A 24,120-nucleotide genomic window follows, 5' to 3' on the forward strand; every position below is an offset into this window, starting at 1 on the left:
GTATAGATTTCAACACTTGAAAGCAATAGGGATAGAATAATTCACTCCCTGATTTTTCAAGATGGGCTGTCAGCCAGAAGTGTTCCAGAAAGAGTAGAACAGTATACTGGGCTCTAGTGTTACATAGTTTATTTAGACCAAAAAATACTTGAAGGCAAGAATTTTTAGCAATAAAGAATGTCTCTTGTTGATACAGATAAGGTGGTTTATATTTATTTTCTATGTAGCATATGCACATGTATTTTGGAGACTAGGTGATGTTGTATTTGAAGTTTCTTCTTTCTATTCCTTTTTCTTCCAGCCTGAATTTGGAAGTCTCATTTGAAACTATTTCGAGGGTTTAGATTTGGAAATGGTTTTGTTCTGCCATGCTCAAAATGAAAGGTTAACATTTACTTGGTTTTTAGTGGCCAAACCTATCCTATGCTGAGCTGAGCAGAGACAAAAGGCTTTGGGGCAGGTAGAAACTTGTTATGGTGATCAATTGAAGTAATGAGAGAATTTTAAGACGGGTATATAAGCTAATCAGCACATGACAAATATAATACTACTGTTTTTAAAAGATGGATTTTGGAAGAAATTGGAAGTCTTGAAGATAATATTTCATGTAAATGTTGTGGATATCAATATTAATTTTAACGAATTACTTACTTGGAGGGAATTACAGAGATACCATGGAGGAGGAGGATGAGTATATGTTTTGCTGAGGATAAATCATATCTGGATGCAGTCTTGTGTCATGTGCTCTAGAATGACTAATTCACCACGGAACTTGGACCAGATGACCCAGTGTGGTGCTTTCTAACCTGAACAATTCTGTGATTCAGTCTCCTGCTTTGGACTTGTTATAGGAGTGTCATGTTTCACTTTATAAGGCTAACAGCATTAAAAATTGTTAGGTCCCTTCCCTCTCTGGGAAAGAGTATTAAAAACACCATTTCAAATTATAGGAGTGCTAGAAAGGCTTCTGTAAATAAGGTATGCAGATTAAGGTTCTCTTTTCCTCCGAGTATGTTTGAATAAACCATCCAAACTTTCACTTATATTATTGTATGTACTTAGCACCCGGGATAGGAGGGACCCCCTAAACATTTTTATTGAGTACAGAGCATTAAAACCTGTGGGTGTTTCAAGTGGCTATGTCTTTCATATTGAAATTTCATCCCTTTTTTTGCCACAGTCATAATTCTTCCTTGCAGTAGCTGCAAAGAAGTGGGAAGAATTGTTAAGCTGCCATTTGTTGCACAATTGTAAGTTACCTTTAAATAGGCAAAAACAAACAAGGGAGAGGAAAATGTGAAAGGATCATTTCCTTCAAGCGTGTGAGTGATAACTTCAATTACTGTAAGAAAAGCAGCTTTCACGTTTGCAGAGATAGTGCTGAAAATGTATCACCTGCAAACCTGAACATTCACATGCAAATATGGAGGCTCAACGTTTATATTTTATCCCTTATTATTTGCAAGGGCTCATCATCTTAAACATGTTAGCTTGCCAGTACTTCATTTGAAAAATAACCCAGAAGAGAACTGGAATTCTAAAGGGGTTTTTTTTTGTGCTTTTGGGTTTTTTTTTGGTTTTTGTTTTGGGGGGGGGTTGTTTGATTTTTTTGTTGTTGTTTTGGGTTTTTGTTTGGTTTGGGTTTTTTTTGTTTTGTTTGGTTGTTTCTTTTTTTGTTTGGTTGTTTTTTGTTTTTTTGGTTGCTTGGTTGGGTTTTTTTTCGTTGTTGTTGGGTTTTTTTGTTTGGTTGGGTTTGGTTTTGTTTTTTTTTTGTGTTACCAAGCAGCACTCAGAAGATAAGGGTTTTCTGAGGTGCTAACAGTCACTTAATTTTTCATTCTAGTAATCAGCCTTTGTTCTCTGGTTGTCATATATTACCCTAATAATTATCATTAAATGCAAAATGCATTTCAAGAATCTGAAATTCAGAATTTTTTTTTTCTCTCTGGTAGTTCTGCTTCATTCAGCACAGGATGTCCACAGATATTTACAGTTTATTTCCCAAGCATATGTCTCTTTTAATAGACTTGCATTTGTAGTAATCAAGTTTTGTGGATTTTTTTTCTCTTCCATTTGCTCAATATTGATTCTTTCTGATAAAGAACATTGTTTTAATATCACTATTCCACTGAAATAAGGTAATTTTACCAGTCTAGAAATATTTGTACATTCTGTACCAAGTCTGCTTTTCCTGTCCGGAGTCTTCTCTAGAGGACAGAAATATATCAATTTTAATGAAATGGTATGGCTTTTATTTTTATGTCTTCAGCTTTTTCTTTCTTATTTTTTCTTCTAAAATTGTATTGAAATTATATTAATGTAGCTTAAAAAGCAGCCATAAATTAGCTTCCTGTTGTTGGTGAGGTCTTAAGATACCGGTCCTGAAAGTTTGCCACAGAGGGAATGGGTTAGGTCAGAGGGCAAGAGGTAGAGTTGAAAGAACAAGCCTTAATCAAGGCAATCCATTTTGGAATGTTATAAAGAGTTAAACAGAAACTTTAGACTGAAATAATAGTTAAGATGAGGCTTCACAGAATAATTTTTCAACATTAGAATGAAACCATTTTTAAAAGATTTTGTTCATTCAGCCAACAACAAAAGTGGGAAGATTGGCTTGTGTTCTTGTATGCGTGGAATGAACACTGTTTACAAAGAGAACAGCCTTCTGGAGAAAATCTGGCATATTGTTCAAGAAGTCTGCTCATTTCTAATGCATTCTTGTTTTGCAGTACTGAGATGGTTTACAGACTGTTGCAAAACCAACTTGTTGTGTTTGGTCCAGTGTAATAAATGAAGATTTTAGATCCTTGTTTAGACAAGGTTGATCATCTGAGAATGGGTCTAGACTACAAATAAAACTGAAGGTTTTGTTTGTAAAAATGCTGTAGGAAGAATTAGCAGATGGTTCAGTAACGACAGGCTAGGTATGTGGTAAGAGTGTAGCTGGAAACTTGCACATTACTTGCCCATGTACTGTCTTTGCCAATGCACCATTTATTAATTAGTGACATGGCGATTTCTGATATTTTTCAGATCCCCATTTTCACTGATGAACTACTGTACTGTAGATAATGAGATTGTTTCATTATATGTACTTTCTCAACTACCTGCTGTTTATTTATATGAACCGAGCACTCCATTCAAATCTTGCCCTTTATAAAACAATTTGTGGTTCCTGATCACTCCCACAAAAATCTCAGTCTTGAAGCTCCCAAATGAATGGTGTAATGCCTGCTGCCCCTACACCATCCTCTAGTCTTCTGTTTCTCTCCTACATGTAATTCAACTTTGACACTATAATAGCTTTCCTGGCTACTAAATTTGTTTTTCAGGACAGAGCTCACTGGGATTGATTTTAATCTGGGCTTTAAACATACACTCAGAGCTGTTAGTGTACTTACATCAGTGAGAACAGAGATCTTGTTTGACAAATTGTTGGCACTGCAATTTTTATGCCAAATAAATTTAATTCTAATGGGAATGAAAATTTCAGTATCAAACCCCTTCACTTTGTGTTACTGCCAGTAGATTTTTTACAAAGAATGCAAAAATGCTTTAAGTTAATAATCCCTCATCTTATTTACAGTGCTTTTTGAGAAAATTCATGCATTCTTATATTCACATCTTAAGAAATTAATTGTGATACCTGAAATAAGAAAAACTTATAATGTAGAAGCACAGTATGTGTTCACAATATCTCCCAGTTATAAAAAGAATTAAAAAAACCTGGAGCTTGAAATCAGGATCTAATTTATTTCTTTCTGTATCATCATTTGCTTGCAATGTCATATTATAAGTAGCTTTTCAATTTCCAACTGTTATTACATTCAGGTTATTTGTGCTAGCTTTTGAAAGAATTGAATACAGCATTTAGAGAAATGATAGGAGCAAAATAATAGGTTAGTAAGATAATAGAGGCATACAATAGCTCTAATTGGATTATTAGATTATTAATAAATTAGTTACTACCATGTATCAACGGACAAGATTTTAATAAGAATTTCAGGACTTAAGAAGTACTGAAAGTCATTTACTCGGTACTGAAATTAACATCTGTATCCAGAAACAATCAGAAAACAAGCTGAATTGGTGAATATAACATATCTGAAAATTTAATGTTATGAAAAGGAATCATAAGAATTTCACGTCCGTAATATTGTACTTTTTTTTTTCCAAATGCTTCAAAATGCATTCATGATTGTAGGCTGAAAATCTAGTTACAGGACGTTTCCCTTTACTTAAAAAATGCTTAAAAAAACCTTTAATAAATTAGAATTTGTTGTTTGTTCATGTACAAACCCCAGTCTTTCTCAGGTTTTACTGTGAAGCTGTCTTCCCACATTGTCAGGGTATGTGTGTATGAGGTAATCATTCTTCTAATGTTTCCTGATTGTAGACAGGTAGAACGGGAAGAAGTTTTTGTCTCACTATTTGTAACATTACTCTGAGTAGCTGCAGGAAGATCTCCTGCTGATCAGGAGAATCCCAGAATGTTGAAGCTGTACTTGGTTAAGTAGGTCTTGTTGCATACTGAACGTACAGCCGAAGGTATATCCGTCAGTTGAACCCTATGTTTTTGGAGAGATTAAGTGGGTGGTCTGCCATGAAGCAGGATGCATGGGCTGTTTGTTCATACTCTGAAGTCTGTCCAGAAGTAGTTTGTGCTTAGGAAGACTAGGTATTGGGGAAATACCTCAAATTAGAGCCACAAACTCTAGCATTGTTTGGGGAACTACATTTCCTCTCCTGAAACAACTGCTGTCTCTACAGGACACCAACTGGAATGATGTGCTGTTATGCCATTAATAGTTTGCAGGCCAGTCATGCAGAAGTGGATTGCTTTTTTCCAGAAGTACTGTGCCCATGCTGGGCAGTGACAGCTTAAAGGCCATCTCTCAATGATTGTTGGATGGAGCTCATCTATCCAGGCTGGATAAAAACCCCAAATGCCCAAGAAAAACCTTGTGGAGGTTAATGCCTGGTTCAGCTAGGAGAGTTGATGTATCTGGGGTTGTTTTCTAAGCTCTTATATTTCAGTAATGACATGTATTGTCAGTTGTGATCTCAGTTCTTTCCTATGCAGGTGAAATGAATACACAGAACTTCTGTAGTGTACCAGGCTAGATTTTTGCACGGATGGGATTTCTCTTTGTCTTAAACTAAAAGTTACATTATCCCATATTTTTAGTAATATCTTTAAAGAAGGATCTTAAATTTTCTTTTAGGTCCTCTTCTGGACAATTTCCTAATATTTATTGTTTTATGTGAATACAAACATGTTGGTTATTGTTTGTGTATACATTTTTTTCTTTCTCAGGAAAAATTGGACATAGGGACAAGAAAAGAGGTGGATGGAATGGGAGCACCTGAAATAAAGTATGGGGATTCAATATGCTTCATACAACATGTAGATACAGGCTTATGGCTCACATACCAGTCAGCTGATGCAAAGTCTGTAAGGATGGGTTCTCTGCAGCGAAAGGTAAGACTGTAAATAGGAATGGATTTCATTCACTCACAGTCTGATAGGGTGGATGGGGGCTGGGGGGTTGGGAGTTGAAGGGAGCTAGGTGAGCCGGATTAGTTCTGGAATTCAAATATTTTCAGCATGCTTGCCAGATGAAAGAGTGGGGTTTTTCAGTCATATTAAAAAGTTAAGTGATGTACTGAATTCTCAAACTGAAGGCCTGACAAAGTCCATGTGTTAACCTGTAGACATTATCTCACAAATATTGATAAATTTGTTTATATTAGATTTCAAACTAAAATATTAGTAACAACCTATAGAATATGCTAAGATGCCTTTCTTCAAAGTAGTTTGGACTGGGGGGGCTTTTAGCTCAAAGTCTTTTTTTTCCACATTATAAGTGTATTACCTTTTGGGCTAGAATGTTCAAGTCTTGAGTCCTGAGAGATTTCTTTATTTATAGAATAATCGCAACTAAGCTGAATGTTAGCTCAGCATCATAGAGTAGGGAAAAGATTCTTTTGCAACTTAACACTGTAGTGTTTTCCATGACTATTTTAGATACCAGAATTACACAGTTAGAGCAGAGGTATAAAATATTTATGTGAATTGGATTGAATACCTTCAGAGCCATGAGAACCAGACATGAAAGTTATTGGAAATAACTCAAAGGATAGTCAGAAAAGGCCAGTAACACCCTTAGGAATGAGGACCAGTAACGAATACATGTTATGACCTTGTCTGCTTTGGGGGTTTGCCGCTCTATAAGGGAAGTGTTTTGAATGTCAATGAAAACAAAAAACAAACGAAAACCCCTCAGATTTTATATATTCATTTATTTTTAAAAATAAAGTATGTTGTTTACAAAAGCTGAGATTATTATGACACTAAACCTCAGTACAGATGTGTCCTTTGGCATGAGAAACTAAACCATGGAATTATCTGTTTTTAATAAAATTGTTATTTTTGTATGTGACTTCATAATTTCCTAGCCTGCCTTCCTATGTGAGTTTTCAGACTTCTTATTTAACATTTCATTTTGAAGTGAGTGCTTCTTGCTTTTGTTTTCAGGCAATAATGCACCATGAAGGGCACATGGATGATGGTTTAACACTGTCCAGATCTCAGAATGAAGAATCCCGTACAGCACGTGTCATCCGTAGTACAGTCTTCCTTTTCAACAGGTTCATAAGGTGTGCTTTTAGACTGATCTTTTCATCACTTTTCTTTTTTTTTTTCTCTTCAGTTTTATTCAAGGTTTCCATTAATACAACAGGGAACAATTTGTCCTTCAAAAACAAATAGATCAATGTTTCTCAAACTGGACTTTATGTCATTTCGTTGTGTTATCAGCAGATAAGCACTTTGACAGATACTGGTCAATTTTTTTTCTCTGTCTTCTAACATTAATTTATTGCTCAATCTCGATTTAAATGCATAAACATACTGAAAATGCAAAAAAAACATAAAAGAGATTTTTCCTTGCCAAAATTTGCTTTAAGTCATGTAGCTTTTTCTTTTCTAAGTATGGCTTTTAAAGGCGGTCTTCATTGAAAAACCTGGAAGAGTGAGATAACTGTGTAACTATAGATCTGTAAAAAACACAAACATACTGAAGAAATTCACAGTCTCAAGAAGTTTTCTTTAAAATTATACCTTCTTTCCACCTTCACATTACACATTGCTTATTTGTTCTCTTTTAATGCTACTTGTTTCTTTAATATTTTGAAACATGAAAAATGTTGTGTTGTATTTTATAATAGTTAGCCATTTAAAAACCTGTCAGATGTATGTAATTTGCATTTATCTTCTTATTCCTAAATAACACTGATAAAATGCTAATTCTCAAATGCTTGTGATTTCAGTAATTGATGAAAGGCCCTTTCATCAGTGTAGCTTGCATTAGAAAAAGAATGATATGCAGTAAGACTGTATGGAATGATAAGAATTTCATAACAACTCATTTGTCACAAGAAAAAGACAGTGTTGGAGATGGTGACCTGCAGCAAGGGCATAGACAAAGACACAGATATCTCAATATGTTGATAAACATATAACAAGGTACTTAAAAACAGGACAGAATCACCTGTGAGGAAAATTGTCTACAGTATGAAATTTGAAATACAAAGGAAATGTAAGCCCTAGGTCACTTTGTAAATAATACATCTTCATAGAAGCTTCTAAGAATGCAATAAAAGATAAAGACAGAGAAAGGCAATTTAATAATAAGGTTTCACAAATTAAGGTATTGCTAAATTACAGTGGAGATTTTTGTGGAGTGCACAGGGAGTCCAAAGCAGTGTTTAGCAGTGCAGATTTGGCAGGATGTTACTTCAAAAGAAAAAGCTGAATTGAAGAGGATGAAAATTATTCTTCTAAGTGTATACTCCAGTTCTTCCTCATGAAGTCTGTAAAAAAATTGCGCTTTGGATAACATGCTCACAATAAAAATTAACTTTTAAAGATAACTTTTGTAGATATCCTTTTGAAATTCTGCATTATTTGTGAAGGGATTCAGCTGAGCAAGGGGCAGGTGTAACATGGATTAGAACTTCTAAGAGACAATATTCATAGACTTCAGCAAGGCCAAGCTTGAATTGGGTATCAGGGGAGCTATAAGGCTAATGAAGTGCTGAGACAGAGTGTGTAGAAGTGTTGCATCTTTCCACACTGAAAAGGGCTTAAGAACAGGTTAGGGATGTGTTTGAGAGCCTCCATGGGCAATCTGGACTCTCCACAGCACCACAGGACTGGTCTCTTTAACTTGTGTCCACTCTAGTTTCACGATGCTTTGTTCCAGTTTGCAATAACTTCTCTTCACCTTCTGTTCTGCCTCTGAAACTGCTACATCCATAGGTAGGATATTGAAATGTGGTTTTTGGATTTGAAAAAAAAAAAACAGAAATAACAATTTTCATGCTTTCAGGTTTTGTTTGGGAAGGGAGGGGTAGGTTGTTAAATGGTGAATGGGCAAATATGAAGAATTTTTGACAAGATGCTGTCAGAAAATGAGCTTTAGCATCTAAACAAACTTTACTTTTAAATAAATAAAGACTTTGAATGACAAAGTAAATTAAATTTCAATTCTCGGGAGACTTTGCATCTTCTTGCAGGGGCCTTGATTCTCTCAACAAGAAAGTGAAGTCTTCCATCATCGATTTGCCTATCGAGTCAGTCAGTCTGAGCCTTCAGGACTTGATTGGCTACTTTCACCCCCCTGATGAACATTTGGAGCATGAAAACAAACAAAACAGGCTCCGAGCACTGAAGAATCGCCAGAACCTCTTCCAAGAAGAGGTACTTCTCAATTTTACTCCTGATTTCCACTGTGTTGTCTGCAAGTATTCTTTCACAGTATCTGTAGGGTTGATGTCTAATATAGATTATGGTTGCAGTGGGGTTTTTTTTATCCTATAAGAATCAAACTATTTGCTATATTCATGATCTCCCTAGATCTGCTTTTTTTCCTGCATATTTGAAGAAATACATTTATGACCTTGCTTCTTTTCCCCTTTATAATAAAATTAGATGACCTTGTGCCTTGAACTCTACCCATAATTTTCTCCTTTTGTGTGAATCAGTTTTTTCTGCTATAATCTCTTGATGTTGAAGGATGTTTTGGTTTACTAAGCATTCTTTAAGCATTTTGTTTAATATTATCTATTATTTCTCTGGTAATAATAGTTGCCTATACTTTGTCAGATGCCTAAACGTCCTCCAGAATAAAATCATGCCTAAAATTATGTCATTAATACTGTTTATTTTTCTTTTAATTTGATCATCCTAAATGGCAGATGTTTATTACCTCCGTCAAGGAAAATTTTCTATTGGGATTGCTTGTATTTTTGTGTTTTGCATACCTACCCTTTATGTTTTGTTTTCTTAGATTTCTGAAAATCTTTTGTGTTTCCATCTAAAAATACTTTCTTTTTCCTCTGACGATATGAGCTTTTTTATTTTTAGGGTATGATCAACCTTGTTCTTGAATGTATTGATCGCTTGAATGTATACAGCAGTGCAGCTCACTTTGCAGATGTAGCTGGGAAGGAGGCTGGAGAAGCATGGAAATCTATTCTGAATTCTTTGTATGAATTACTAGGTAAGACATATTATGGATTACTTGGATTATTTTAGCTCAAAATAGTGAAAAATAAAGAAGAAATAAGTACATAACTGTTGTAGTACAGAAGAATTTCCACTGTGTAGAAACTTAGAATATAAATTAAGCAAGATTTTGGCATTTGCAGTTATTTAATGTATTAGCAATCAATTAAAGAAGTTATGTCAGGAATTATAAACATTTTAAAGTATCCAGATTAAGTCCAGAGAGTCAACATCTCCATAAAAACAAATTATGACCTTTTGGGGTGTAGATGGTAGATGATAGAGTGTAAAATGCTGTGGTTTGGTTATTCATAGAGGTAGGGTAGAGGTGAATTTCTTTGTTACAGTTTAGTTTATCTCTCGTTACGTTAAGCACAGTGCAGACTGGAGGGAGTAGTGGCTTGATTTCCAACTGGCAAGACTAGAAAATTCCTTCTGAAGAGTCTGCCTGTTTTGTACAAAATACTGCTTCCATGGACTTGTAGTGATGAGAACAACACACAAGCTTTTGTTGGCTTCCCAGTCTTTGTGCCCCTCCTGCCCTCTGATGTTCCTTCTCTAACTGCATTATCTTCTGACAGCTAATGCTTAGGAAGCCTGGCTTTGATCTGGCTATGATGAGTCTGTACATTGCTCTGTTCTGAATAATGCTGGATCTGTACAGTAATTACATGGATGACTAATGGATATTGCTTGCTCAGTCTTGCTTCAGCAAGGACCAACAGTCTCTGTCTGCTGCTGGAAATAATCACAGAAACTTCAGGTTGAAATAATATTTTGGTGGCACTGGAAAACAGTCTTAAGGAAACTAGTTTGCACTGTTCCACACACCAAACAGAAATCTTTGTGCCTCAGTTCTTTCTTGGAGTAGAGCAGATGCTTCTCTGAGAGCTTGTGTGTATGTACATACTTGCAGATGCACATAATCCAGGACAGGGCAAGCTTGTGGGTGCCTGCAGTGTTCAGGGAGATTTCAGTTCAGTGGTACCCATCAAGTCAGTGCATGATTCAGTCTATTTCAATCTTCAGCTTAAAGCATGAGGGTGAAACAAATTCAAAGCAGTCACTTCCTCCCTACAACCTTGACAAAAGTATAGCAAACAGTTCCTAGACAGCTATCTTGTTTTACTTCCTATTACTCTTGAACAAATGTATTGTAACAGTAGAAAATAATTTGCATTCATCACCTATGTTGTTTGCTTCGCACTCTAATTTTGCCATGTTTTCTGTCATTACAAGAACACTGTTTTACAGAAACTTGTTTCTATAGTAGCGGCTGACTTTGGTGTAAGTACAGGCTTCTTCATGTGGAGCATTTTATAGGGATTATTGAGATGATTGTAGAGCCAAAATAATTCAAATTACCTAAAGGTCAGTCTGATATCAAAGGTATTTCTTTTGCTGAATTCTAACTATCACTTACATTATTTAAATTTAAGTCTAGAACATCAATAATTAAAGGCTAAGATTGTATCTTACTGGATCCTTTCTGACAAGAGAAGACAGGAATTATTTGAATTCAAATGCACTTATAACTCTGATTTAATTTCTCTCTCTCACTCTCTTTTCCCAATAGCGGCTCTGATTCGAGGAAATCGTAAAAACTGTGCTCAATTTTCTGGATCTCTTGATTGGTTGATAAGCAGATTAGAAAGACTGGAAGCCTCTTCTGGTATGCTTTTCAGTATTTTAACTTCCTTGTTTGACCAGTTCTAAATCCTTTAAAGTTGGCAATATGCTTGTTCAGCCTAATTATAATGAAGTTTTTATTATGAGAGAGTAAATTACGTTAATAAAGTGAGATTTATATTTGTAACATTTTTTTACATACTGGCTTCAGTTGTACTTCTACTTTGAATTCTGGCAGTCTTGCTTTTTCCTTGACCAATTGGATGTAATGTTACCTCTTAATGCAGACAACTAAAGCATTTGATAAAATACCAGTTCAATAGTGTAAGTTGTATGAAGTTGTTTTCTAATTCTAGTATCTTCTCTTTTATTTGTAAGTCTGCATATTTTTCAGGATTTACATCAAACTAAATATGTCTTATGGAATTGATAAAATTTATTCTGCCTAACAGTGTTTACCTATGTAATACATACACATTTTCTTTTTAATCACTTCTTTTGCTCCTGAGGTGTGAATTTCTACTTAAAATTAACAAGAAATGTTTTTCAGTAGCAGTTGGGACTTTTTTGCTTTAAATAAAGTACTTTTTACAATTTTTTTGGAAGATGGCCTCTTGAGAGCCTTTCAAGACTTCTTTTTTGAAATAATGCTACAGCAAATTCAAAGGGCAGGAAGATTTGTAGTCAAACCAATGGGAAATGTAGTTACAATAACAGTGTTACATGGCTCTCCAGTTATGTATTTGTAACTTATTCCCATCATCTTCTTGGCTTAGTGTCATGTGTTATTCCATGAACTGGAAGGAGCATAATGCTTGATTAAAGAGTTGTCCTCAGGAGCTGAAAATGCATTCCCCGTACGATTCTTTCCATTCCTCAATCAGTCTGCCACAGACTTATGGTGTGCTCAGGAGTCTTTGGAATACTAAGGCCAGGAGGGGAGTTTGTCTCTCTTAGGAAAAGTCCTTTGTTTTATATTAGACTGGTAAACATTTGAGAAAAAAAAAAGGCTCAGGCATAACACAGCCTTTTACAGTGGCATTAATAAATGAGAAATACCTTGTTATTGCTATGTATTCCATGTAGTTCCAGAAATTGTCCCACTGCAGGTCACCATTTGGCATATATTAATAAATGTCTTATCTTGGTTGTGTTCAGTGGATCAGCAGCAGCCGTGAGAACAGATGTGTTCTATAGTAAACAAGGTGTTTGTGTTCCCCTCAGCTTTGTCATTAAACATTCATGGGCATTTTGTTTATTTGCCATAAATCTGTTCCTGAGATGAACTGACCAACAACATGGGAAAATATTGTCAAATGTCAGTAGGAGGAGTGTTCTCCTCAGAGCTGAGGGTAAAGTGGCACAGCATTCACAAGCTGATTGACAAGATCTGCTCTGGTTGACTGCACTTGTAAAGAGCAGTTACACACTGATACTTCTCCTCTTGCAAAGATTTTGCCCTTTGTCAACTCCTGGGGCTAGGAGAGATTTTAAAATTCAGTTTTTCTTGGGGCAGAGACTGGTATAGAGACTTCGATGCATTTGCCCACGTGAACCTCTCCAGACAGCAATGTTTTTATGGAAGTACTTTTGCAGAGTTTTGTTTCATGTTTTAGTTGCAGATCTGTGTCCTTCGGGCAGGGGACCTGTTTTACTACAGGATTACTTCCTAATTCTGGCATGCACCTGGTCTGTTTCAGCCTGGTATATTTATGCTCTGAATGCTTGAGCAGCTCAAGAGATGAGGCAACAGGAACATAGGAGTCTTTGCCTGTATCACTACTTTAGTTCTCAGCTGGTGACTCAGACAGATGGCTGCTTGCTGCACGGGTGCCTAGTTAGAGGTTTGCAGGTCATCCTGTCGTTGCAGCTGGTACACTACTGTTGGTGGCCCTAACTAAACACATATCGTAACTGAATGTAATTTGTGTTGGTTTGCATTATTATTTGAGGAACCTGCTCTGTAAGTGCTGCGATTTTCTTGCTCTATTGAGGATTTGAGTAACTGAATTTAAACTGAAACAAGCATTTGAAAAATATAAAAATCATAAGTTATTTTTCCACTATACTTTGCCTTTGGTATGACGGCATTAAGTTAAGGAGAACGATCTCACAATTATGCATTTGCATTGGATTTGATCACAACTTGCTTAATTTCAATGTATATCACAAGATCTTAATGGTGAAACTGTTTCCTAAAAGACCTAATTTTGCATCTGAAACTGTCAGGGTAAGGGCTCTCAGAAATAATGCAAAGCTTTTCACTCAACTTTTGGAGGTTCAAGATGAAATTTCTTATGACAGCTCTAAAAATGCTGTGTTACATAGTTTCTGTTGGTTACGTATGTGTTTTTAAATTTTAATGTCAAACCAAAAAGATTTGAAAATGAAAAACTTAATTGTTTATGATAGGATAGTCAGGTATAAGATTTATTCTGTAAACTACAGAGTATTCTGACACTAGTTACTCTGGGTAGTGAACCTCCTGACATGCTGCAAGAACTCTGAATGTACTACTCATTTGTTCTGAGTTTTCTGCCAGGAGCTAGGCCACTTGTACTCCATCCCCATCTGTATTGGTAACATAACTTCCGTGTTGCCTCCAAAACTGATTTTATAATAAAGACTTTTTCTGGTTTTGAGGGTGTCAGTTATAAAAGATGCTAATTAGGCTGTGCTTTAGTTATCCTGAGAGGCACAGTAAGTTTAGCTTTTAGTATATAAATATAATTCTGTGATTTTATGTGGGATGCTTGCTTGCCAGATTTTAAGCTTTATTTGGCTTGATGGGCTGAGGATAGTCACTGTTTTAATTTACAATGGTAGATCTTCAATAGGGAGAAATACTGGCTTATATTAAACTTTTAAACTAAGAATACTTGGATACATATATTAAAATAACTTTTTTTTCTAAGGTAAAGCATTTATGAGGAAGAAACACCACCACATTCTGTGAATCACATCAAACATTAAAGTTGTCAGCTACATCTTCTGCATGTGTTTTCTTGAATGTATTGCAATAAAAATTTGATGCTACCAACTATTATCTATAAAATTCCTTTTTTTTTTGCTTTTTTCTTGTCCTGGAACTAAAAGTGTTATGAAAACAGAACAAAGGCATTGAATATATAAGCAGCAACTGTGAATTGATTGTACAAATTAGATCAGAAATTGATCCATTTCTAAAGCTTCACTGAAGTAAAAGAAGGAAATTTTCTGTCCAAGTAGAAATATGTCCAAGAGAGACCATGTTAGAAGTGAGATATCACAAAGCTGCAATGCAAATGTCTCAGCTGTCTCTTCAATCCATAAATTAAGATTAGATTAGTCTTTCACTCTGAAATATATTCCAGATGGGATTAACTAGTCCTACTATAATTTTAAAGGCATTAAAACGTAGGTAAAAGAGTAGAATACAGCAAGTTAGTAATCTAATGTTGAGGAATACATTCAGTGCAGGAAGCTCTGTTTGCAGTCTGCAGCTAAGCTGCTGGTTGAGCTCTAGGTGAGATGAGAAGCCTTGAACTGCTGACTCTTAGCATAGCAAAGGTCCCAGGAACCTGTGACCCAGGCAGGTGACACTCACAGACACACCAGGAGTCAAAGACCCCCAGATTTTCTCATGCTTAGACAGTAAGGGTCTAAAAGCCTAGGTGCCCTCAGACTCACATACTGTTTTGAGTTGAAAGGTGCCAAAAAGGATCTCTGAGTCCAATTCTTAAGTAAGTGGTCTGTACAGGGATTGAACCCACATACTTGGTGTTACAGTACCATGCTCTAACCAGCTGAATGAGCTCAGGTTCCCGTGCTGGGGATCTGTCCTTGGTAGTACCCTGCTTAAGTTGTTATTTTGTCAGTCATTGCACCACAATGAAATTATTTTAAGGATTGGGACATTTTAGACTCTGCTATGAGAAACTTGGGGTTGAGCTGGCAAGGACACTTGATCTGACTGTGCAAGTGTGGGGTGTAGCTCTAAAGGGGCCATGGTCGAAGCTCAGGTGGTGCAAGAGTGACTGCCAGAGTGACTCCTGAATGTTTGGACAGGGAAGTTTATTTAACTCAAATAAAGGCTTTTGGAACCAGATAAAACCAAGTTTTAAGGATTTTTCTTTAAGTGCATGCATTTTATTCTAGTATTCTACAGTATGACAAGAGGCGTCAAGATACTGTCCTGAATATACATGCTTCCTTTCATCTGTCAGTCATTAAGAAAATTTTCACTCTCCTTACCATGAATTCTGCATATCATATTGTTTAATTGCATTAGATTCAAATGCTTACTGCTCCACTGCCTTGAGCAACTCCAATGAAATTGGAACAAGTCTTGTTGTCTTTAATGTAGTCAATCTAAAAGTGAATCAGTCTGAACAGACGCAGTACACTCATATGTGATTTTTTTCTGAAACACAGGGAACAAAATGTATTTGGTAAATTAGCATTCAGATGAATTCAAGAAGGTGCTGGGGCAGCTGGATCTAATGGATAACATGCATTTATTATTGAATGTTTACATCTTCAAAGTATTTTTATTCTGTTATTGAAAATGTTAAGATTACAAAATGAACCCTGTGTATTATTTTAAGGCAAAATGTTATGACTCCACCTACAGAAAATTCGAAGGATATGGTTGCCACACTTATGTGGTGTGATTTAATACTGGATTACTATTTATATTAATAAAGTGTGTTTCAGTGCTACAATGAGACATGGCAAATGTCCAGTACCATGTTTTGAATGCAATGATTTTTGTGCATTCCCAGATCACTGTGACATGCAAAATTGTTGATATTGTTCTAGATTATCCCTCTAAGTTAAGGATCCATTTGTAACACTTCTTTAACCTCCCTAGGTACTTTTACCATGATCAGTGACCCCTGACCTCATGTGGTTGGCAGGGTGGGTGGACTGTGCTACTGCTGTGTTGCTACAGAGCATCTGCTCTTTTAGCTGGCTCTCATGACTCTTAGGTTTCTATCCTTTTTAACAATGTTGTTACTGTCAGTATTCATAGAATGGTGGAATAATGGAAGTCCACATCTATTGCAACACAGATCATACCACTGCCAAATTCAGGTTTAGCATGTTCTTTTATTTATAGTTAAGGCTTTGTGTGCTTAGACTTTAAGGGCTATAGAATCTCTTTGAGAGTTCACCTCTAGCTCATTATCTACCTGCATTTTCTGTTTACATATGCATGATTTTGTCTACAAATATATTAAGGAACATACTTTGAAACCTGTTTACTGGATAAATCAAATTGTCACTGTATCTGTTGTACCTTTTCTACATTTCAGTCCTTGAGTAATCCCTAGTCTTTATTAGTGATGACAGTCTATGTCCCTCAGACCTCTGGAAAAAACATTAAATAATATGGGGATGAATGGTGATGGTGCTGTAGCTTATCTGTAGCAGCTCATGTTCTCTTCCTCTAGGATCAAAGAAAAGCCAGAGTACTCTCACTGAGACAGAGCCATCAGACAAAACCACTATTTTTCCCACATCAAGGGGAGTTTGCAGTGCTACAATTTCCTTGAATAGAAAGAGGGGCATGGCAAAGAGTAGAAGACTCATGCTATGGATTTTGCTTTGCAAGGATTAAGCTGAGTGTTTGGAGATGTGGCTTGAATAAAGAACTGAAGACAATGATGAGAGCTGTACATTCCTAGTAGGAATTACATATCTCTAGATTTAAGACTGTTGCTCAGCTTTCCTTCAGCCCCTTTGATTTTTCTCATTGTGACCACAGCTGTAGCAACTGATAATGATGAACAATATTTGTCTTTTCAAGGCAGAAGATCCCAAAGCGGGTGTTGATTTGGTCTGGTACACATGGGAGATTCTTATTTCCCCATTGCAGAGGAACATTTTAAGGTTAATGATTCTTCAAGGCAATGGCTCCTGCTTTATTGGATTTGTTTGTCATATAAAATGATTTTTGAAACTATTTCTTGTTCATGAGCAACAGATTACGAACTATTACGTACAGTTATGACTTTATATGCACTTCAATGAAATAATTATGTTTTCCCCCCAGGAATTCTAGAAGTTTTACATTGTGTGTTGGTAGAAAGTCCAGAAGCTCTAAACATTATTAAGGAAGGACATATTAAATCAATTATCTGTCTTTTGGACAAGCATGGAAGAAACCATAAGGTAGGTAAAGACAAAACAAGTATATTTAGATGAACAAAGCAAGCTCGTTGTTCTATGTGAAAGTTAATTTCAAATATTTTAATGCTGTTTTGATAATGAGGAATGAAAGTTATCCTAAAATGTATAGAGCAGTTTGAAGAAGCAAGGAGAAATATTACCCTCTTTTTGGCAAAAACATTGATACATAACAATTTGTGAGAGAAGTGGGGAGAATGTTTTAATGTTAGGAGAATTTCAGAATTGTTCTAAAATGAAATCATTGTGTTGGATGAATTACATACCATTACATGTCTTCCAGTAACAAGGTATAGAACATTATATTTCCTGAAGTAATGAACCATGATAATGAAAAAATATTTAAGAGTAAAAGAATCTTTTTTTTCAGGTTTTGGATGTTTTGTGTTCTCTCTGTGTTTGTCATGGAGTAGCTGTGCGGTCTAATCAACATCTAATCTGTGATAATCTCCTGCCAGGAAGAGATCTGCTCTTACAGACACGCCTTGTCAACCATGTGAGCAGGTACAAAGAAAAATTAAAAAATGTATCTATGAACAAAGCAAAAAAACCTAACTTGTGCTTAAAAGAAATAGTCACTACAAAAAATCTCTTTTACTTTCAAAACTTTTATTATGATATTTTATTCTTACTAGGTTTTTAAATTCCCTTTGCCATAGTGATTAAATTTGAAACGTGGGTCAGAGAGAGCTGTCACAGGCTGTAGACGTCCTAAACTGTTTTAAGTCTGCAAAGCTGTAATCTCTTCTAAAGATTGTGGTCTAGATCTAGCTGTGCATTCAAAGTATTGCCAGCTGATGTCCTGCGATTGCCTTTATATGTATGATCTTGTGAGGATTTCCTAATCACCTTTGGTCAAAATTAAGAATTTAGTGCCAAACACCTTCACCAGTGCCTAGAATTAGAGAGTGCCTTCACCCTTCCTTCCACTAAGAGCATTTTAGAATCTACCTTCAAGCAGACATTAATCACATGATGAAGCTAGTACCATCTTAAATTGGTAAAGTGTAATTTACAAATATTATTAAGTAAATGTTTTTTCCAGAGTTTTAATTGATGCCGAGGCCAAGGAATGTGGCTTTGTATGAAAGTCTGTGGGATGTTCTGTCTCAAACTTTTTATTTTTAAAAGTCTCAATCACTGATTGAGAATGAAAGTTGAAACACAGAAATAGTACTTACAATTCAGAGTTCATAGGATTTATCAGATGCTGAAAACCATAAAAATCCCACAGTGCATATCATAAGGAGGCAACTTAAAGCTAAAGAATCTGGGGAACTGATTGATTGTCTCTCTTAACTTGGCATTGATGAGGCCACACCTGGAATACTCCGTTCAGTTTTGGGGCCCTCAGTACAAGGAGGACCTTGAGGTGCTGGAGCGTGTCCAGAGAAGAGCAGTGGAGCTGGTGAAGGGTCTGGAATACAAGTCTTAGGAAGAGTATCTGAGGAAATTGGTTTGTAGACTCTGGAGGAGAGGAGGCTCAGGAGAGACCTTACCACTCTCTACAACTCCCTGGAAGGAGGCTGTAGCCAGCTGGTGGTCAGCCACTTCTCCCAGACAAGCAATGACAGGGCAAGAGGACATAGCCTCAGGCTGCACCAGGAGAGGTTCAGATTGGATGTCAGGAAGAATTTTTTCATAGAACGGGTGGTTGAGCACTGAAACAGGCTGGTCAGGGAAGTGATGGAGTCATCATCCCTGGAAGTGTTCGAGAAATGACAGGACATGGCAGTTAGTGCTGTGGTTTAGTTGTCATGAAGACATTTGATCAAAGGGTTGGACTTGATTTTGGAGGTCTTCTCCAGCCTCGATGATTTTGCAATTCATGATTAAGCTTCTGGGAAGTTCAATCATAAGAATCCTTCTTATACAAGGAATGAACATAGGCTTTTCTTTCCCAAATAAGGTGGTAGAAAAAGCAAATTAGTTGTTTTCTATTTTTGCTTTGCGTTAGAAAGCTGTGAATGAGAAGATTCTTATTCTTGCAGTTATAAGGAAAATAATATTTTTTTCAAAAGTCAATAAGAAAAGGAATTGAAGAAATTTAGTGTTAGACTAAGACATGTATACCTTGATCCAAAAATATTCGGCAAGAGAACTTTGTAAGTGGAACATTACTGGAACATTCTAAGAGACTGCTTTTTTACATATTTTTTTTCAGGGAACTGGAAAGTTCTATGCACAAACCTCTTTTGTACAAGAGGAATTTGACTGATTAGGTTTATTAAATTATGAAGTCTGGACAAAAGCAGAATAAGGTGCTTCTATGTTCAGGCAGGTGATCTTGCTAATAATTTACAAATAATAATTTTTTAAAATAATTTTTTAATATTTTTTTTAACAAATAATTTTCTGGCCTAAAGCTTTTGTCAAATGCATTTTGGTTTTAAGGGCAATAAATTTTTGACTTGGAACAATGTGAATAGTATCTATACTTAAACATTTGGCAAAAAACAACCCATATGCTTCTAAAAGAAAAGTTTATTGGTCTTACTTGATAAAACTTGTTATTTTATAAGCAGCCAGATCAGTAATCTGCTATTGCACTGACTTGTATTTAACCACCCATATCAGCCCTTCTTCCTCCCCCTGCATTCCCTCTACCAGAAAGCACACTGGGACTAGCTTAGAGCTACATTTTTGTTGATTAGTCAGCCTGAATGGAGAAAGAAAATATTTATACTAATAATAACCCAATCTAATGGAGGAATGTGAAAACTACATACACTCAGTGTAGAAGTTGAAAAGATTTTGTGCAATATGGGTAACCAACCATTGAAGAAATATAGCTAGTATTGATTTTGGATACTTCTGTGCTCCATGGCTTTAATTCAAGATTGAATGTCTTTCTTAGTACAAAGCTGACACAGACATGATTGTCTGGAGACAGATTTTTTTGGGATGAGAGTCTATATTCAATATTATCCCCAAAATCTAATCAGAAAAGCATAGGTTTTTTTTCCTTTTTTTTCTCCTCATGACCTTTAGATACGACTCTATATATTACTCTTCAGTTAGACATTGAATAAGCACAGTAGCAGCTTGCCTTTTTTGAATAGTCTTGTGAAGTACTGTAAAACCAGTAGGAGTAGGAGCATCACATTGATATTAAGGATTTCTATAACCATGGCAAATTACTGAGTTATACAGGGCTTGGAACAAGGAAGAGAATTTTGAAATATTAAAATGACTCTTCACTTTTGTATCTTTTTAAATGTTATTCTCTTAAATGGATAATCGGTATTACAGAATGCAGTTTGCTAGGTAAAATTAAACCTGCAGTGTGTACTTAGCACGCTTATGTTGGTAACTGGTGAATAGCTCTGATTATTTTTGCAGGATTTAACATCTACTAATTGTTCAAACACATAAACCAATTACTGTTGGATCTGAAGGAGGATACTGTTTCAGTTGCTGAAGCAAACATTTTTTTTTACTTAAAATGTACGGACCATTTTTCACCAGAATAAATGCTGGGCCATGTTGTCCTGACTATGCTTCTGTCAAGAGAGGTTAGACTAGATGATCCTTGTGGTCTTTTCCAAGCTGGTAATCTGTGTGATTCCATGAAGTAAAATTACTTCCGTTGTTTTAATCACACACAACAAGCTTGCAATTTGAGTCAATGAAAAGTATGCAGCAGTTAATATTTTCCTTGAGATCAGATTTTAATAACTATTTTTATTTTTTCTGTTTAAGCATGCGACCCAACATCTTCTTGGGGATTAGTGAAGGCTCGGCCCAATACAGGAAATGGTACTATGAACTGATGGTGGACCATCTAGAGCCCTTTGTGACTGCAGAATCAACTCATCTACGAGTGGGCTGGGCTTCAACAGAAGGCTACTCACCCTACCCAGGGGGAGGAGCAGAATGGGGAGGAAATGGTGTTGGTGATGACTTATATTCCTATGGCTTTGATGGTCTACATCTGTGGTCAGGTATTCTCTTGGATACTTTGTGGTTGTTGTTTATTTTTGCTTAAGCATTATAATTGTGTTTGCGATCTCAGTGAATTTGGTTTCAACAGCAGCAAAGTAAGTCAGTTATTTCATCTGAGACTTGGAGCATACAGAAACAGTACCCTATATTAGAATATTATTTAAACTTAGATTGTGTATTGAAAAAGATTGGTTTATATGAAGTAATATAGGTAGACTAATGATTTACATTTTAGCCTGGGATATTGAGGGGTGGGTGAGCAAGGGGACTGTGTGTTCATGGTAACTATGAAAATTTTATTTAAAACTTCAAAGCTGCAAAGATTGAAGTATGACAGCCATCTGGATTTGTAATTCCTATGTGGTAGTGTAAGAACAGTCTGAGAGATTTTAGGACTCCATTTTTCATTTTTGTTTTGTTTTTTTTATTGTCAAGCCATATTTTTATTATGGGTTTTTGGAAGTTCAGAGATACTTCAGAGCTTAAGAAGATTTTTAATTATGTTTTTTGCCATACATTTAGAACAAGATTTTTTTTAATATAGTGATGTTTTATTTGCATACATTGAGACTGATTGTTGCAAGACTTGCAGAATCACATTCCTAGCTTGTATATGCTGTATTTGCTCAGGTATTCATCTTTAAAATGTTCTTGGCTTGCTTTGGGTCTATTTGTTAATAGTAATTTATGCATCAAGATTCTAGTGTTAGAGAAAGCTCAACTCAGTATCTAAAGCGTTTTTATTTACTCTTGATTCCACAAATACCTATTCTCCCTTTAAATTGGATTAGCTCAGCAAAATCAGAATAATGACAGCTTGTTCTCTTTTTCCTAATCTTTTTCACAAGTTTTAACTTTTGTAAAAAGATTCCCAGATATAATTTAGAATGGGTAGTCCTACAGTTGGACAGTCCTGAACTCCTTGAAAGGAGATTTTACTGTGATTTCACCTTGCTGAGAAAACTTTTTTCTTTTGATTTTTTGAGAGATCATTGGGCAGTGGTGAACTAGAGAACTGCCTGGAAACTGGGAAAGGCTCATTGGATTGGCAGTTCTTTCTACTATAAAGATATGAGCAGGTTTTCTAAAGCAGATGAGAGATAATTTAGTGAGTCAGCTGCATCATCCAAAGGTTTTGCAGTTTTGAGACATTGTGGCTTGATACTTGGAAAAGAATACCGTTTTGCATTTCAAAAGAACTTTCCAATCAAAATAGCAACGGATTTTATTAATAAATAATAGCATATCAACTGGAGTGGTATCTTAGGAAAGAAGCTGCTACTTAGTCTCTCGTGTTTAGTGAGAATTACTTTGGAACAATGATGCATAATTAATGGTATCATTACAAGTATTGTGACTGAGTTTGACAGAAAAAGTATCATTACAGAAGAACCAGAAAATAATGAGCTAACCAAGACAGCTTTTGTACTTAAGGTCACTTTTAGGGAGGAAAAAGAAGATTACTGAAAATCAGAACTATTTTTCTACTCACTCCAAACTTTTCAGTCAGAAATGTAACAACAGAAAAAATAAATAGATTTTTGTGGTTCTCAAGTCAGTAGTCCTGCCAGAAAAAAAAAAAAAAAGTCATACCACATTTGTACTGCAAATTTTTCTGTTTGTTGTGGATGCAGCTGGTACATTTGAAAAGATTTGTGTCTTCTTTCTTCACTGATATTACTGTGTAACACATACATACTTCTCAAACATGGAAGAACTTTAAATTGTTGCATATTGAAAATCACGGCCTTTCTTTTGCTTCCACAGTCCCAAGCTGCATCTTGATAAGTCTCTGCAACAACATTTTAACAATAAACTTCTTAGCATGAAACATTTACTGTATTAAGGAATCGCAACAATAATTTTTGCCCCCAGGTTTCTGTTCTGGACCAAGCCTGTATGAGAATCATTTGCATTTGGTTTTTCAGTCCTGAAATGACTTATTATGGAGAAGTGGAACTCATCCTTAAAGCCTAGGGCCAGAAAAGGCATTTAGATAATTTGATCTGCTGTGTAGTCATCAATGACCAATACATATTTCTGTTAGCAGTCAGCCTTGCATTGATCTCCATAACCTATATTTGCCTAAATTTTAGGTCTAAAAATGCATCTGATCTCAAGTAGTATTCTTTAAGCAGATGAAATATCCATTCTTCACTGGTAGCTTTTTAGAGTTTACTTATCCCTGCCATTAAATAATTGTTCCTTTTTGTGATTTATTTTATGCTCAATCTCAGCTGTGATATTTTTATCTGGCAGTATAACAAAGTCATTTTTCATATATAGAGTTTTGGAAGTGTTGGTATTTTATTTTTCCTCAGGGGTCGGGGACATATGTGCATGAAAATTCACTTGTAAAAAAATTACTGAGATTTTATTATTTTTGCTTCTGTTAAAAGCATATGCCATCAACTTCTTGGAAATGTATGCTAGTTAAGTCTTTCATTTGTACAAAAGTTGGACGGCCTAGTTAAAAAGTTAGTGCTCTGCTCTTAGTGTGCATAGTGATGTATCTCTTGCAGACAGTACATAAGTTATTTTTGGAAAACATGTGTAGACATGTTTTCAAACAGCTTTCATGGTTTCCCAAAAATTTTGTACTGTAGATGGCAGGAAATTTCAGGCACAATCACTTTCTATTTCTGAATTCTTTAACTTGTTTCTCTTGGGAAGCAGGTATGCTTGTGTAAATGGAATTTGATGTAAGATAAAAGAATCCTTTAGAATTCATAAAAGACTGATTAAATATATATATATATTACTGAATATAGATGCTTTAAAAATGCAGCTTTGTGTATGGCTGA

General features: G+C 35.6%; 1 protein-coding gene across 10 annotated transcripts in view; it reads left to right on the forward strand.

The window, feature by feature from the left end:
* Positions 1-24,120, forward strand: part of RYR2 (ryanodine receptor 2) — a 377,449-nt gene that overhangs the window by 181,911 nt on the left and 171,418 nt on the right. For all 10 annotated transcript variants that reach the window (XM_088161537.1, XM_088161539.1, XM_088161542.1 and 7 more), the window contains 8 exons: positions 5,318-5,482; positions 6,539-6,660; positions 8,581-8,764; positions 9,431-9,566; positions 11,148-11,243; positions 17,238-17,356; positions 17,742-17,875; positions 21,074-21,315. In XM_088161537.1, coding sequence (XP_088017663.1) covers positions 5,318-5,482; positions 6,539-6,660; positions 8,581-8,764; positions 9,431-9,566; positions 11,148-11,243; positions 17,238-17,356; positions 17,742-17,875; positions 21,074-21,315 — 1,198 coding nt within the window. The remainder of the gene's footprint in view (positions 1-5,317; positions 5,483-6,538; positions 6,661-8,580; positions 8,765-9,430; positions 9,567-11,147; positions 11,244-17,237; positions 17,357-17,741; positions 17,876-21,073; positions 21,316-24,120) is intronic.

This window comes from Sturnus vulgaris, chromosome 3, assembly GCF_052056855.1.
Source record: "Sturnus vulgaris isolate bStuVul1 chromosome 3, bStuVul1.hap1, whole genome shotgun sequence".
In the NCBI taxonomy this organism is placed as follows: Eukaryota; Metazoa; Chordata; class Aves; order Passeriformes; family Sturnidae; genus Sturnus; species Sturnus vulgaris.